The sequence below is a fragment of the Leuciscus leuciscus genome (assembly GCF_965113295.1).
Source record: "Leuciscus leuciscus genome assembly, chromosome: 5".
Lineage (NCBI taxonomy): Eukaryota > Metazoa > Chordata > Actinopteri > Cypriniformes > Leuciscidae > Leuciscus > Leuciscus leuciscus.
Genome location: NC_138729.1, coordinates 43441446 through 43456125, shown reverse-complemented (window position 1 = coordinate 43456125; position 14680 = coordinate 43441446). Strand labels below are relative to the sequence as shown.

The following is a 14680-nucleotide window of genomic DNA, read 5'->3' as shown; positions in this document are numbered from 1 at the left end:
GGACGAGTACATAGGCTATACTGTTAATTTAGCCTATATAGGCTACTACCAACATTGTAAAAATACAAAGCCTTTAAAAAAATGCCAAACATGTCAGTCTTCACCCCTTCAGTCACCAAAACCCCACCCAGCTCCACAACAAACATTGACAGACAGAAAGATATTCTGGTTAAGTTTTCTAATTCTTTTAAAATAGTTGTCCTGTTATTGTTATTATTATTATTCATAGGCCTATTATTATTCATATTCATAATCATATATAATTATTATTAGTTTACAATCTTAATCAAGCTCCACTGTCTGCACTCTCCAGCTGTTGCTGTATGAAGTCGCTTCGTATTTGATGTTGTATATTTGCATAAAATTAATAGGCTATATTTAATTGGACACGCCCACATTACAAAGGATCGCAGTCGCTCATGGCAGTCTCCAGTTTATCTTTTATTGAAAATGATTGTCGCTGTAAACACAGCATTTGGTCTGTCAGAGAGGAAGGTGTAGGCTACTGTATTTTAATTATGGGCCTATCTGTCAGATAAGTCATTTTATTATTTATTCTCCCCTTTCCAGTCCATATTTAATCTAATGTGCAAAAATAAAAATACAAAAAAACAAACAAACAAAAAAAACAACAGCATAACGCAATATAAGATGCTATCCTTTAGAGCAGCAAGGCTACAAAACAGGACATACAACAGAACTGATAGTGAAACGCCGGAGAACTGAAATGAGAGAGGTGCAGATCATGACTAGAGAGCAAATTTAAAAACAGTGTTAGCTACTTTCTACCGAAATAGAAACAAGAAAAAAAACCCCACATCTTCGTGTAGGTGGAGCTGAGACCTTCCGCTTCCCTTTGATGAGAAAGTTACACGTTTAACCTACTAGAGTGCGCAATTCTCACACACTTCCTCGCATGAAGAACTGTCAATTCCATCAAGTCAAGGACTGTAGCCTCCACGCGCACATTATTACCAGACAAACCAAGCGATTGTGCTCTCTCGCCCCGTTTATTTAAGTTTTCCTTTCCGTACGACTTGTCTTGTTTTTTCTTTTTCTTTTGGAGAGCTGGAAGACACCCCAGATCTGCGCTCGCTTCAGCATGCGTTTGGCGGACGGAGCGCACTCTTGGCGAGCTCTTCATCATCAGGCGCAGGGATGATGTTCAACTCATCGGGCGCGCTAGATTTCTTCTCGTTCACTCACCCTGAAGTCGCGTCGGAAGTTCTCAATGGTTCCTCACACTTATTCTACAACATCTCAATGGCCATGTGGAACAACTCCTGCGGGGAACAACTGCTCGATTTCACCTCGGCGGAGAAGATTATTATCGGAATGATGCTGGCCATCATCACCACCGTGACGGTGATTGGAAATATGTTGGTGGTGATCGCGGTGTGCGTCGTTAAAAAGCTCAGACAGCCGTCCAACTATCTGCTGGTGTCTCTGGCCGTGGCGGATCTCTCCGTGGCTATTGTGGTGATGCCATTCGTGATCGTGACGGACCTCACTGGAGGAAAGTGGCTTTTTGGAGAGGTCTTCTGTAATATCTTCATCGCTATGGATGTGATGTGCTGCACTGCATCCATCATGACGCTGTGCGTGATCAGTGTGGACAGGTGAGTGTACTTTGGGTTCTTAAGCCATGTAGGGGACGCTTAAAAGTCAAAGTGACTTTTTTTCACAGGGACAATCCTCTTGGAGCAAATGTTTTGAATACAGTGGTGATGGTATGAAGCAACCTGTGTTTAGGAGGTTGAACCTTCAACCCATTTGGTTATTTAGCATCAGTTTTATAACAACAAGGTGTTCGTGCAAAATGTTTTATCCTTAAGCAACAGGATAACTGTGTGTGTGTGTGTGTGTGTATACAGTACTGGTGAAATTTTTGGAAACATTACTATTTTTTATGTTTTTGAAAGTTAGGTTCATCAAGCCTGCATTTATTTGAGCAAAAATACAGGAAAAAGAGTAGGCCTACTGTGAAATTTTATTTCAATTTAAAATAATGGTTTTCTATAATAATATACTTTAAATATAATTTATTTCTGTGATGCAAAGCAGAATTCTAAGGAACCATAACTCCAGTCTTCAGTGTCACATGGTCCTTCAGAAATCATTCTAATTATGCAAATTCATTATCAATGTTGGAAACAGTTGTGCTGCATAATATTTTTTTATAACCTGTGATACAGGATTCTTTGAAAATGTAAAAAAATAACAGCATTTATTTAAAATAGAAATCTTTTGTAACAACTTACCGTTCAAAGGTTTTTTTTTTTTATAAATGTTGTTCTATTTAACTTTTTGTTCATCGATGAATCCTGAAAAAAGTAGGCCTATCACATTTTCCCAAAAAATATTAAGCAGCACAACTGTTTCCAACATTGATAAGAACTGAGTATCAAATCAGCATGATTTCTGAAGTATCATGTAACACTGAAGACTGGAGTAATGGCTGATGAAAATTCAGCTTTGCATCACAGAAATAAATTATATTTTAACATAATAATATAAAACCATTATTTTAATTTGTATTAATATTTCACAATATTACAGTTTTTTTCTGTATTTTTTTTTATCAAATAAATGCAGGATTGATGAGCATAAGAGACTTCTTTAAAAAAAACATTAAACTTTTGACCGGTACTGTATTTATATATTAAGCTTAGATGCATACAAAATATCACTGGTGAATTTCTGTTTTATTTTATTTTAATTAAATATATATTAATCATGCTGCATGAACTCCACAAGTTTGTGTAAAACCTGATATTTTCAAATCAAAATGATTTGAGAATGTTTCAAAGAGCATCTTGTGATTCATTGGAAGCCAGGCTTCAATGTGGTCTCAGAATTTTGGACCCCACTGTATAGGGGTGAATTCAGGTTGATTGGGACACTTTTTCCCAGTCATCTCAAAGGCATAAAAGTGTCCTAAATTCATTAAAGAAATTAGGCCAATAGTTTAAGATGCTGTACCTGGTAATTTCTTTTAGAATTTCCACCATTTTATACACCATTTAGCTTTTAGCACTTTACAAATGAATTTGTTAAAGTAAAAATATTCCACACACTCTTAAAAAATAAAGGTTCTTATTAATGGCATCACTGCAAAAACCCTCTATTGGAACCTTTATTTTTAAGAGTGAGTCTGTAAATGTTTATTCCCATACAATGGCATTTATCATTTTTATACAAATATTAGAAAAATGCTGCAGGGCACTGATGTCAGTGTCACTGCACTCATGTTATGTCAGCAACTCATCTAATCATAAATGGTCCATGTTGTTGCTCATTTAATATTACTCCTCAGATAAATAAGCATCAGTCAGTACTAAACCGGAATGGCAACTTCCTTCTCTCGAATGTCAAGGTAACTCTCTGGACGTGTCCACTGTACAGCAGAAATGAATACTGACAACTCTGTGTCCATGTCGGACATCATTCCTCCAGACTGAGAATAGGGTCAATACACCTGCAGCCAGTCTCCTATGTGACATCACGAGGGGGTCGCTGAAAGACCCTGATTTCGTTTGACACATCCGAGGAGCTAGTGTCCTTTGGGTCCAAGAATCTATTTGAAGCTCACTAAGAGAATAGGTTATGCTGAAAAAATAAATAAAAGTGGTGTATTCATTTAGCAGTTCTCACTTTCACATATGGCTGTTATAAACTGTTATCTGATTGAATAGTTAATTCAGTTAGTCATTGATCTGTGCGTCAGAGTGGCCGTTAAAGGGATAGTTCACCCAAAAAATGAAAATTCTGTCATCATTTACTCACTCTCAAGTTGTTTCAAACCTGTATGAATTTATTTTTCTGCTGAACACAAAAGAAGATATTTTGAAAAATGTCGGTAACCAAACAGTTGATGGACCCCATTGACTTCCATAGTATTTTTTTTTCCTACTATGGAAGTCATTGGGGTCCATCAACTGTTTGGTTACCGACATTTTTCAAAATATCTTCTTTTGTGTTCAGCAGAAAAAAGAAATTCATACAGGTTTGAAACAACTTGAGGGTGAGTAAATGATGACAGAATTTTCATTTTTGGGTAAACTGCCCCTTTAATATTTAGTTTAAAAGGTGTTGCTTTCCAGCTGAACACATCAACTGTTTTTCTATGACAAGTCAATGGGGAAGGAATACAGCATGTCAGTACCTTGCGGTTTTGAACTTTGCTGCTTTATCTTTTGGTCTGGAAACTCAGGTTGTTTATTTAAACAACTGCATTAAAAAATCTATAAATTATCATTGGAAAGCTGTCTTATTTAAAGATGACCATCTATTGTGATGTAGTTTAACCATCCTCAGTTTAACAAATTAGAAATGAGCTACAGTGGTGAAATTTGATTAGACAATAAATTCATAGTTATTAATATATTATTTAAATTTGATCAGAAATGTATCAAAAGTATGGACATTTTATATAGTATCCAAGTTTGAGATGCATAGCACAAAAAAGACTGTGTTTAAGACATTAAGACATAATGTGTTTGGAAACACTCTGTCTCTTTATTTTTTGTGACGCACACATCCTTTTTTCTTCTTTTTTTCCAGCACATTACGTCTGCTATCGCTTAGTAGACACTTTAATCTATACACGTACATACCAGAGGATCATTTTCTTTCAACAAGCACTTGAGGTTTTATAAACAAACCTAGTCTCTTATGACGTTTCTGTTTGAAAAAATCTAACGTGAAGTGATTGCATATTTGAGTATTGCCATTTTTCTGTGAGGACCAGGAACATACAGTAGACAGGAGGTGCTTAGTGCTTTTTGTTATTGAGACAAAAGTGTGATCCATCAGGTTGCTCTGATCAGGTTTTATTAAATGAAGATTGTGTAGCAGCAGCCATTGGTGATGAGATTACCCATCCTGCACAGTCTGATTGGCTATTAATTAAAAAATTATCCAGTATTTAATCAGAAAATGTACCTGGATATAACGGCCCCCTGAATGACATTGTATATGATTTCTTAGCATAAATGTACCTTCTATTTGTTTTCCCATGATGTGACACAAACCTTTATTTAGTGAATTTAGCTAAATAGTTTCAGTTCCAACCTAGCTAACAGGGAACGTTCTCAGAACTTTTGCTAACTTTCTGGCAAGGTTTTCGCGAAGTTAAAACCATTATTTATACATTGTTCATAACATTTTTCTAAAACGTCTTTTAAATGTTGTTATTACTTCAGAGAACATTCAAAAGTAATGTTCCCATAATGTTTGCAAACTGATAAAAATGGAAGGTTCCCTTAATGTTTGCATAACCAAGATTAATAATAAAATAAAATAAAAAACATCGACGTTTTGAATGTTCAGAGGCCATTCGGAGCTTAATGGCAACGTTAGCAAAATATATTTTTGTTAGCTGGGAAGCAAGTCAATTTTGATTTAATGTTGGCTTGAAAAGCATTAATATAACTTACTGTATGTTGAGTAATGTAATGAAAATGCCACCTTGGCCCTTTTAAGGTTGATTTCCCCAAATTCTCTTAAATGAATTTTACAGAGAAGCCACCAGTCAACAGCAACTAAACAGGAACTGAAGTGCCTGTAAACTCACTGTTATAACTCAGTGTTCAAGTATATTTGACAAATACTTTGACCTTTGATTTAGTTCACATATCATTTCAATAATGGAAGTGAAACTTGCTAGTGCCTTTTCCTCATTAATCTTTAAAGTGAAGTCTTCTTAAAGGACCATTTACTAGATGTTGTCAAAATCTTGAGGTGTTTCCAACAAGAAGGCTCTTCACAGAAGAAACAATTCTTTCCATCTACTGGACAATCATTCACAGACCAACAAGCTGTAGAGATTGAAGCCATTCAGCAACGAGGAAAGACCTTTCAACACAAAGGGAAAATAGCAGGAGGAAAAGAAAAAAAACGATTGAGAATTCAGGCTGATGAGATCACAAGGGTTTATGTCAGATTTTAAAATCAACATGAAATCAAATCAAACTATTATTTCTGGTCACTCAAAGTATTCAAAACATTGCAAAAAAAAAAATCATTTTAAATCTATCTTTAACATTCATTGAAATCTACATACCTATCACTAAATAAGGCAGAGAAACATACACTATTTTTCATTTATGGAAACTGATAAAGATATTAACAATCATAAAAGGAAAGGGCCAAATGTTTCTCTAATGGGCTTGTATTATCTCAATTAAATAAATCATCAATATTTCTCCAATGTTAAAGACACATCACCCTCATTCACAACCCACAAATACACTCTAATTTACACTCTTGTTTCAACCCATGCATGTTTGGGTCAAATGTGGGCCATTGGTAAAAAAAATATTTAAAAAAATGTAATCCATATTTGACCCAAACATGGGTTGAAACAAACAACCCAGCATTTTTTAGAGTGTACCACATTAAGTTGTCCATGAGTGAGCTCAAGCAAGTTATCCATCTTACTAAAACAGAAGACCTGTCTCTTATTTATGGTCATATATTAGTTTCATCTCAGGGTGAAGTGACAGTGATGAAAAAGTGTTATAGGTTTAAGTGTTAGTGAATGGAATGTTTGCTGCTGGTATAGAGTATTGAGAAGCCACGCAGCTTTGGGTTTGACGGAAAGGCACAAAGACAACAGAAAGTAGTGCTTGAATTTTCTCATGATGTTCATGTTAATGTGACTGGGTAATGTTCGTGTAATGTGCTAATGTGAATGCATGGCACTTCAAAAATCAAGTATCACACTTGTTTCATTATTAAAGAGGATACATTAAAAATAGAAATGCATTTGCATTTATAATACCACCATGGTTCATCTTGTCTTGAATGTATACATTTTGTACACATTTTGCACAGACACACACACACACGCACACGCACACGCACACGCTGGGTTTTATGGGCACAAACTGTATTTTCTATCCCCAAACCCTAAACCTACCCATCACAGAAACTTTCAGCATTTATATATATAAAAAATAAATAAAAAATAAAACTGTATATTTATAAGCTCTTTTCCTCATGGGGACCCAAAAATATCCCCACAAGGACAAGAAAAAATGTTTGTCCCTATTCTCTTAATGAGTAATGGGTATGTTTTGGGCGTAATGTGCAATAAACCAATCAGAGTGTAATTTCCCATTCTCTTTAAAAGCCAGTTGCGCTCATGGCGGAATTTGCAAGCGGAAAGACTGAACGCATCTCCAGAGCGCAAACGGATCTGCTCGTGTGCGAGGTTAAAGCGCGCAAGCAGATCATCTACTGGACCAGCCTGATTCCACCATATCTTTATGTACACAATATTAATCTTTTACATTGTAATCCTTTTATTTTTAATATTTGGCATGTTTGTGTGCTACCCTGTGTGTGTAATAAGCAGAGTGTACGCGTGTTGTGGACCCGCCTATAGGTGCACATTACTAACGCGCTCTTTAAATAACAAAAAAAAATATTTCAGTTGCCTCAAAATAGCAACGAGCCAACAACACGCCTGAACACACCTTGTTTTCAGACCAGCACGCCCATGGGCGCCAATTCATTTGCTATTTAAAGAACGTGGCACAGGACGTGAAAATGATAACTGCGTCGGGCTGAAACTTGCAAAAAACACTTGCCTGGCCCGTAGTTTGGGACTTTTGAGACTTGTTGCCATCTACTGGCGTGTTGATGTAACCTGCAGAAGGGCCACTGAAAGATCCCCACACAAGAGTTACTTTGTATGGTGACATTTTGTGACTGAAACGCAGAATCCACGTGAAAGGCCATTTATAAAAAATAAATGTAAAAAAATCCCATGTGGATTTCACATCGATTTTAAGTTTGTGGAAATGTTCACATGCGAATTCTACTCGTTTACCAATAAAAATCTGCTTGCAGTGCCTTGCACCATTGACAATGGATAATGGACCTACTTTGCCAGTGAAATTTTCGTGAAGTTTCGCTAATGTGACTACATATATATTCTTTGGAACTATTTTTTTTGTTTTGTGAAAAAAAAAGCACTTTACAAATAACACCAAACTGAATTTAATCCTCTTGTGAATGTAGGACTTTAGTTACACTGACTCTTTGTATACACCCATTTTATCTGTGAAACGGTTAAAACTTCCATCAGTATCTCTTTATTTTCTTGGTTACTTTAGGTCTGGTGTTCCTGTTGAGATTAATAAATTGTGACATCAATTATTAACGGGAGTGACATTAATATTTAAACTTCAGGGTAAGTGGAGGAAGTCTATCCTCTTAGCCGCAGTAACTCTGTCCTTTGTGCAAGAAAAAATAGCCTCATATATGCTGGACAGGGGAATGCTGCGCATGGAGATAGGAAGGGACAGATTCGCATTAAAATTGCAAATAAGACACACACGGTCTGGCTGTCTTCTAGAATTTAGAAATAGAAATGGACACAGATACAGTTCAGGTTCAAAAAGCAGGTTTTCCCAGTGGCCCAGGAACTAGCCTCAGGTCTCTAGTGTTCTTGTGACTACTCTCCTTGAGTCTTAGTAGCATACGACACTGTTTCTGCTCTCCTGAGCAGCACCGCCGTGCAATCTGAGGCCCGGAGAGACGTCGCTCTGAGGTAAAACTCCCCTGAGATGCGCCTGACATTTTGAGTCACACCTTTCAGCGTAGTCCGAGGTGTTTCCGACCGTCACCGATTTCTCCAGGAGGGGAAAGGACAGGAGAAACTGTTGTTGTGAATTTCACACTAATACTATTTTATACAACCACTTAAGAGTATTGCACATTTCTAACGTGCTGCGAGGAGTCCAGCAGTTTACACGCTCAAGCATACACGCTTGAGTATCATCTTGAATGAGATACACTAACCAGGAATGATGACAAGTTTTAATATGCTTTATTCCTCTGGGAGGACGGGGAAAGGAAAGCAAGCTGTATACGGGGAACCGCGTGTGCTAGAGCAGAGTGTGAGAAAAGCACAAGGGAGGTTAACACAGTTGTTTGCACAGGAGGGAGGCTGAGAATTTATACAGTTACTTACAGGAGGTTTCAGATGTACATGTTAAGGGAATAAGCACCACAGAGAGTTTTCTTATAGAAATATCATCTTGTACTCACCTTTATTTTGTTATATCTTCCAAACCCATGCGATTTTATTTTTGCTGTGGAACACAAAAACATTCAGCTGAATTTTTAATCTTTTCCTTTCAATGGAAGTGAATGGTGACCAGGCACTTTCAAGCTTCAAAAATAGCAAAAAGCAACATAAAGTTGCATGTTGGGGGCTTTTTCTTTTCTTTTTTTTTTTTACTTTCCCTGGTCAACATTTTTCATTGTATGGAAAAGAGGAGTGTGGAAATTTATCATTTTGTGGTTTGCAGAGAAAAGAAAGTTTTACCATTTTGGAACAAAATGAGGGTGAGAAATTGATGACAGAATGTTCATTTTTGGGTGGACTATGCATTTAATCTCACCATGAAATCCAAATGTATGGAAAATTTATGCTTTTTAATGGAATATTGCAGTATTTACTATAAATTTGGCTTTCAAGGAAGCTAGACTTATCCGTGGACATACTTTTATTTATTTATTCATGTGCCCTTGTAATCTTAAATTAAAGCAACTTCCCCTTCCACTTGCAACATCACCTCTTGTCTTCTCTGATGATGTGTTTTTTCTTGTTGGAGAAGCCGTTTCACTCGGATGTCACAATAGGGAAGAAAAGACTATAGCAGATCCTGTCAGTTAACACAGAAAATAATTTAGATTTCTCTGTTACAGTAGTTTTTAAACTACTTACAAACTACAGAAATAATGTCAGTGACACATAACCAGTCATTCCAGCAGGAATCTGCAGGATTGGGAGTTTCGTGTGAGGGCGAATTTTTTTTTAGCTTGTCTTCATGAGATTTCGCCACACTGACCAACATAAAGCTGCTCGGTTTGAAAATGACTTCTATGTGAACTTTGCTTCATACATCTCTACACTATTGACAATAGATAATGAACCTGTTTTTGTATGCAAAATATTTTTCCTTGATGAGGTGGTGCCATTTTACTAGCTTGTTCATCATAGATACCTCAAGTATAGGCTATATCTGGTATATCAAGTTGAGCTGGAACTGGTATATATATAGTGGGCCATTTGGTGGAAATTACTTTCATATAATTTTCACACATGTACTTCCTTGGGAATCATGATAACATCCTCTAGGTAGTTAATAATCTTTTTACTATTTGGTACATACGTTTCTCTGCAACTGCAAATGAAGTCTGCAAATGGGGGCATCTATAATAAAGAAGCAAATATAATGGTGTTATAAAAATGATCTGAGAAAAATCTAGAGTTTTTTAAATTTATTTTACTCCTATATATGCCCATGACAGCCCATCTCCTATACACACACATACATTTTTAACTAACTTAACCGTGTTAGTGTTTCTGCTCATAGTTCAAGAGATTGTTAGTTGTAGGTGGCATCAGGGCTTCACTTTATTTTGATGGTCCCTTTAACACATTCTGTTGCGCCTACATGTTTACTAGCTCTCATTCGAGTGTTAGTAGAGTGTTGGTAGATTGGTAGGGTCAGGGTTAGAATATGTTGACATGTACTTACAAAGTTACTTATAGTCAGTAGAATGTTTGTTGGATGATCATCAAAATAAAGTGTTGGCAGATATTAAGCAGACAGTCTACTAATACTCTAATGAGAGTTAGTTGACATGTAGTTGCAAAGTTTCTTATAGTCAACAGAATGTTCAAAAGGGACCATCAAAATAAAGTGTTACCGGAATCAGTTGCCTTTACAGTCCAAGTTAACAAACACCAACATCTCTAAGGGTTGATTTAAAAAATTTGCGATATCCATTCGACAGATAATATTTAACCTTCTGTGGCTCGCATGATTTTTTTACTGGCTCATGGGCGTTTTTATGGCTGCTTATTTTAGGTTACTAAAATCAATCAATCAATCAATCAATCAATCCATCCATCATCTATCTATCTATCTATCTATCTATCTATCTATCTATCTATCTATCTATCTATCTATCTATCTATCTATCTATCTATCTATCTATCTATCTATCTATCTATCTATCTATCTATCTATCTATCTATCAGCTATTAAATCATATAAATGTTCACATTACCTTATTCAGGTTTTTTAAATAAATTAACCTCTTAAAATGAGGTCTTTGCATTTTTTGGAGACTTACTGACAGGAGAGTGTCATCATGTCATGCTCCATCTAAACTCCATTAAAAGTTCAGTAACAGCATTTTGATTAGATTCATTTTTTCGAATGAAAATCATTCTGAAGGCTTACAGTTTTCACACATCGGCCCACCATCTTATCTCGATTAAAATAATTTGACACAGATCAATAAACTGTGATCTTTCACATGGTATATGAGGCGTAAACCATCCCAAAAGCCATTATTTGTGCTTGTCTGAGACTTTCAGTCAACCTGAAAAAAAGAAAGAAAAAAAAAAACAGTCATGTCCTTTGTAGATGTTCTGAATTTCATTATTGCACAACACAGTGGCGGTCTATGATGAATATTCAGGCTCATTAATTGTTAGAACTGTCAAATACGACGAGTTTCTTCTTTTTAATTCAGTTTTCTGCACATGCTCATAGCATCTGAAATTAAGGGTAAACATTTTGCTCAGAAAACAGCAGAAAGTATTGTCTGTTCACATATACAGAAAAAAATATTTTGGAAGAAAGTTAATTTATCAAAACAGTTCTGATTTATAAAGAAAGTATGTGTCTCTTTTCATTCAACAGGGTCTAAATTAGGTGAGAATGAGACATCAATTTTTACTTGGAAAAGTCCAGTGATCTCTCACTAAGGACCCCATGATTCACTCTAGAGTCGTTTTTCTCCACTGTTTATTTAATCTGTGGATTTAATCATTTTCACTTTCCCCCATGACACATACCTGGAATTACATAGTTACTTTAATAAGGATGAATGTACTTCCTTTGAGAAAGATATAATTTGCCCTCTTATCCAGTTTTTTTTACATAATTGATTCTGTGAGGATAATTGGTCTCCCCTGCCTAAAATAAAGTTAATTACCCAAACCCTTATTGAAAGTGCAAATTTTGAAGCTGTTATGTTTATTTATTTTTAAAAAAGAAAGAAAAGAAAAGAAAATTCGTAACTGTGTGTTTGTTTAAGGTTTATTTTTTTTATTTATTTTTTATTAACTTTGAGAATAGTATATTTGTAAATATGTTATTTTTGTTATACATAACCTTTAGTAGGTTTTAAATGTCAAGCAAAGTCAATTCTGTCATAGGCCTTTATCTAATTTTCTGGTTTCGGAACGTTCGAAATCGCCAAGCAGTGTACTCGCACTTCCGGTGGTTACTTAGTTACCTTTAGATGAAAAGTAGGTCAGTAAACTTAAATAAAATTGCGAAGACCAGTGTCTGTCAATATTAAACCGCATAAAGACTATTTAAATAGGAATGATGCATGTTCTTCTTGTCTCCGTGAATGAATGGCACAGACGCGCTGTTTCATTTACCACACACACAATGAGGCACTCACGACGCTCGCGATGTTTTCAGCATATATGAGGACATTAATGCACTTCAGCAACACAGCCGCTCTGAGAGTCACTTCAGCAGCATTTTAGCTTCATTGAGAAAAACTATCGTCATATCATAAAACACAGAGAGACTCAAAGGTCTACCACTTCTACACTGCAACCCGTCAAATGGTTTAACCTTTGAAGAAAGTTTTGCTTAAATCATTACATTTTAAATAATTGGTTATAAAAATGTAATTAAACCATTAAAATGGAAAATGTTTGGGAGATGCGAGAGCGAAGTAGTCCGGTGATAAATAACAGGCAGCCGGAAGAGTACACTGCTTCAGCAATTTTTCACAGCTACTTCCGGCGTTCTATTGTTATGCGATAAAGGCTCTTAGAACTCTTTGAGTGTTTAGCATGGTAATGGATATGGACATGGAATTACCCGTAGCAGATCTATACAGGTGGAGCTGGGGAAGATGGAGGGTTTCTGAAAGCACGCTGCAGACTGCTAACAGAAAAAGCTGACTAGGTATAGAGCTGGTAAGTCCCGCCCCTTCCGCTAACCCCACTGGACTTCTAGGTTGAAAAATCGTCAATGCAAGTGAATGTGAGAAAATAATTATTTTCTGGTCCCGTTTGAATTTTGCCATGAATGTGAACATATGTTGTCTGTGAATTTTTAATATAAATTTTTCGTGTGAAGAATGCTACAATTTAGCGGGTAGAAGTTTGATACGGTTAGACTTTGTGTGAGAGCACTTTGTGGACTACAACCTAGTTTTTACATCAGACGGGAATCTGAAGAAAGAACAGCCCATTTGGTTTGAATGGTGACATTTGGGTACAAAACACACAGGCATCTCGATCTATCTCCATAGATTATCGCAGCATTAGCACCGTGATTTGTCAAGTGGAGGGAAAATGTGTTATGGGGTGACGTCACATAGGCGACATGTAGTCTTTCTCGTTATGTCTTTTCCACAACTGCTAGCCAAAGAATCATATAATATACTGTCAAACTCGTAACATGAAAAATTATATAAAAAATTCACAGACATATGTTCACATTCATGGCACAATTCAATAATTATTTTCTCACATTCACTTGCATTGACGATTTTTCAACCTAGAGGTCCACTTGGGGTTTTACGGATGGACGGGACTTACCAGCTCTATTTGAAGGTTGAGCAGCAAGCTCATTGGCTACTGATACAACAGGAACCAATCAGCTGTGCCCTATAGAGAATGATGTGATTGCAAGCAGATTAAGTTGAGGACCTATCAACCTGTGCCATTTAGATTTTCATGACAGAACTTTGTATATACCTTATATACAAAGACAGAACTTTGTATACCCTTTAAATGGGACATGATGTTTTCACAAAATGTTTCTGGTTGATCTAAAAGAATGAACAAGCTTTTGATTTATTATATATATCTGCTTCAGTTATTTGTAACTGTCCCAAAAAATTTACATTTTAATAACCAGAATATTTGATAGGAAAGTAGAGTTGTTTTTATTTATGCCACTCATGCTTCATGAATCCCCACAACAATAGGTTTAGCCTTCTCATAACAGATTATATATTTTTCATCTGTGCTGTTTTTTGTTCAGCTGGGAAGGTCATAAAAATTTATGTGGACTGGTTTTTGATATAATGTCTCCAATTTGATGTGCAAATGCCCAGAATAAATGACTAAAATATGAGGAAATGCGCACAAATAATCATGAATTAAATATAAAAACCGTTGGAATGGATGCCCACTGAATATTGCATCATCATTAACAAGTGTCAAATATAAAATGGCATCATTCTGAAGATGAATAGAAAATGTTTTTGCAACTGAATGCCGTGCCATGTTCCTTGTTTGAATTAATGTGCCTGCTGATATGGATGAAGGGCAGACGATTAGTGGCATCTGTGTTATTTAGTATCAGGTGTGAATGAAATGAAGCAGCCTTACCATGTGGTATCCATGTGAGCGTTTGTTGACATACACTGTCAAATGAGAATTTGCTCTCTCTTGAGAATGTTTGTGCTTATTATAATTTCAAAAGCAAGTTTGTCAGGTGTTTCAAAAGTGTCCAAATATGTTTCAGGTTGAGAGATGGATAGAGCTGGAATAGAAAATAACACTTTTTTTATTCTAAGTGGTCTATTCACTGCAAAAAATTATATGATC

General features: G+C 36.0%; 1 protein-coding gene across 1 annotated transcript in view; it reads left to right on the top strand.

Annotated features, from left to right (window-relative positions):
• The first annotated feature begins 345 nt into the window (after positions 1-345).
• The window catches only part of htr7c (5-hydroxytryptamine (serotonin) receptor 7c), a 56116-nt gene continuing 41781 nt past the window's right edge, over positions 346-14680 (top strand). Inside the window, exon 1 of the mRNA XM_082170355.1 lies at positions 346-1619. Within this exon, the coding sequence (XP_082026481.1) occupies positions 1159-1619 (461 nt within the window). The 5' untranslated portion in view covers positions 346-1158. The remainder of the gene's footprint in view (positions 1620-14680) is intronic.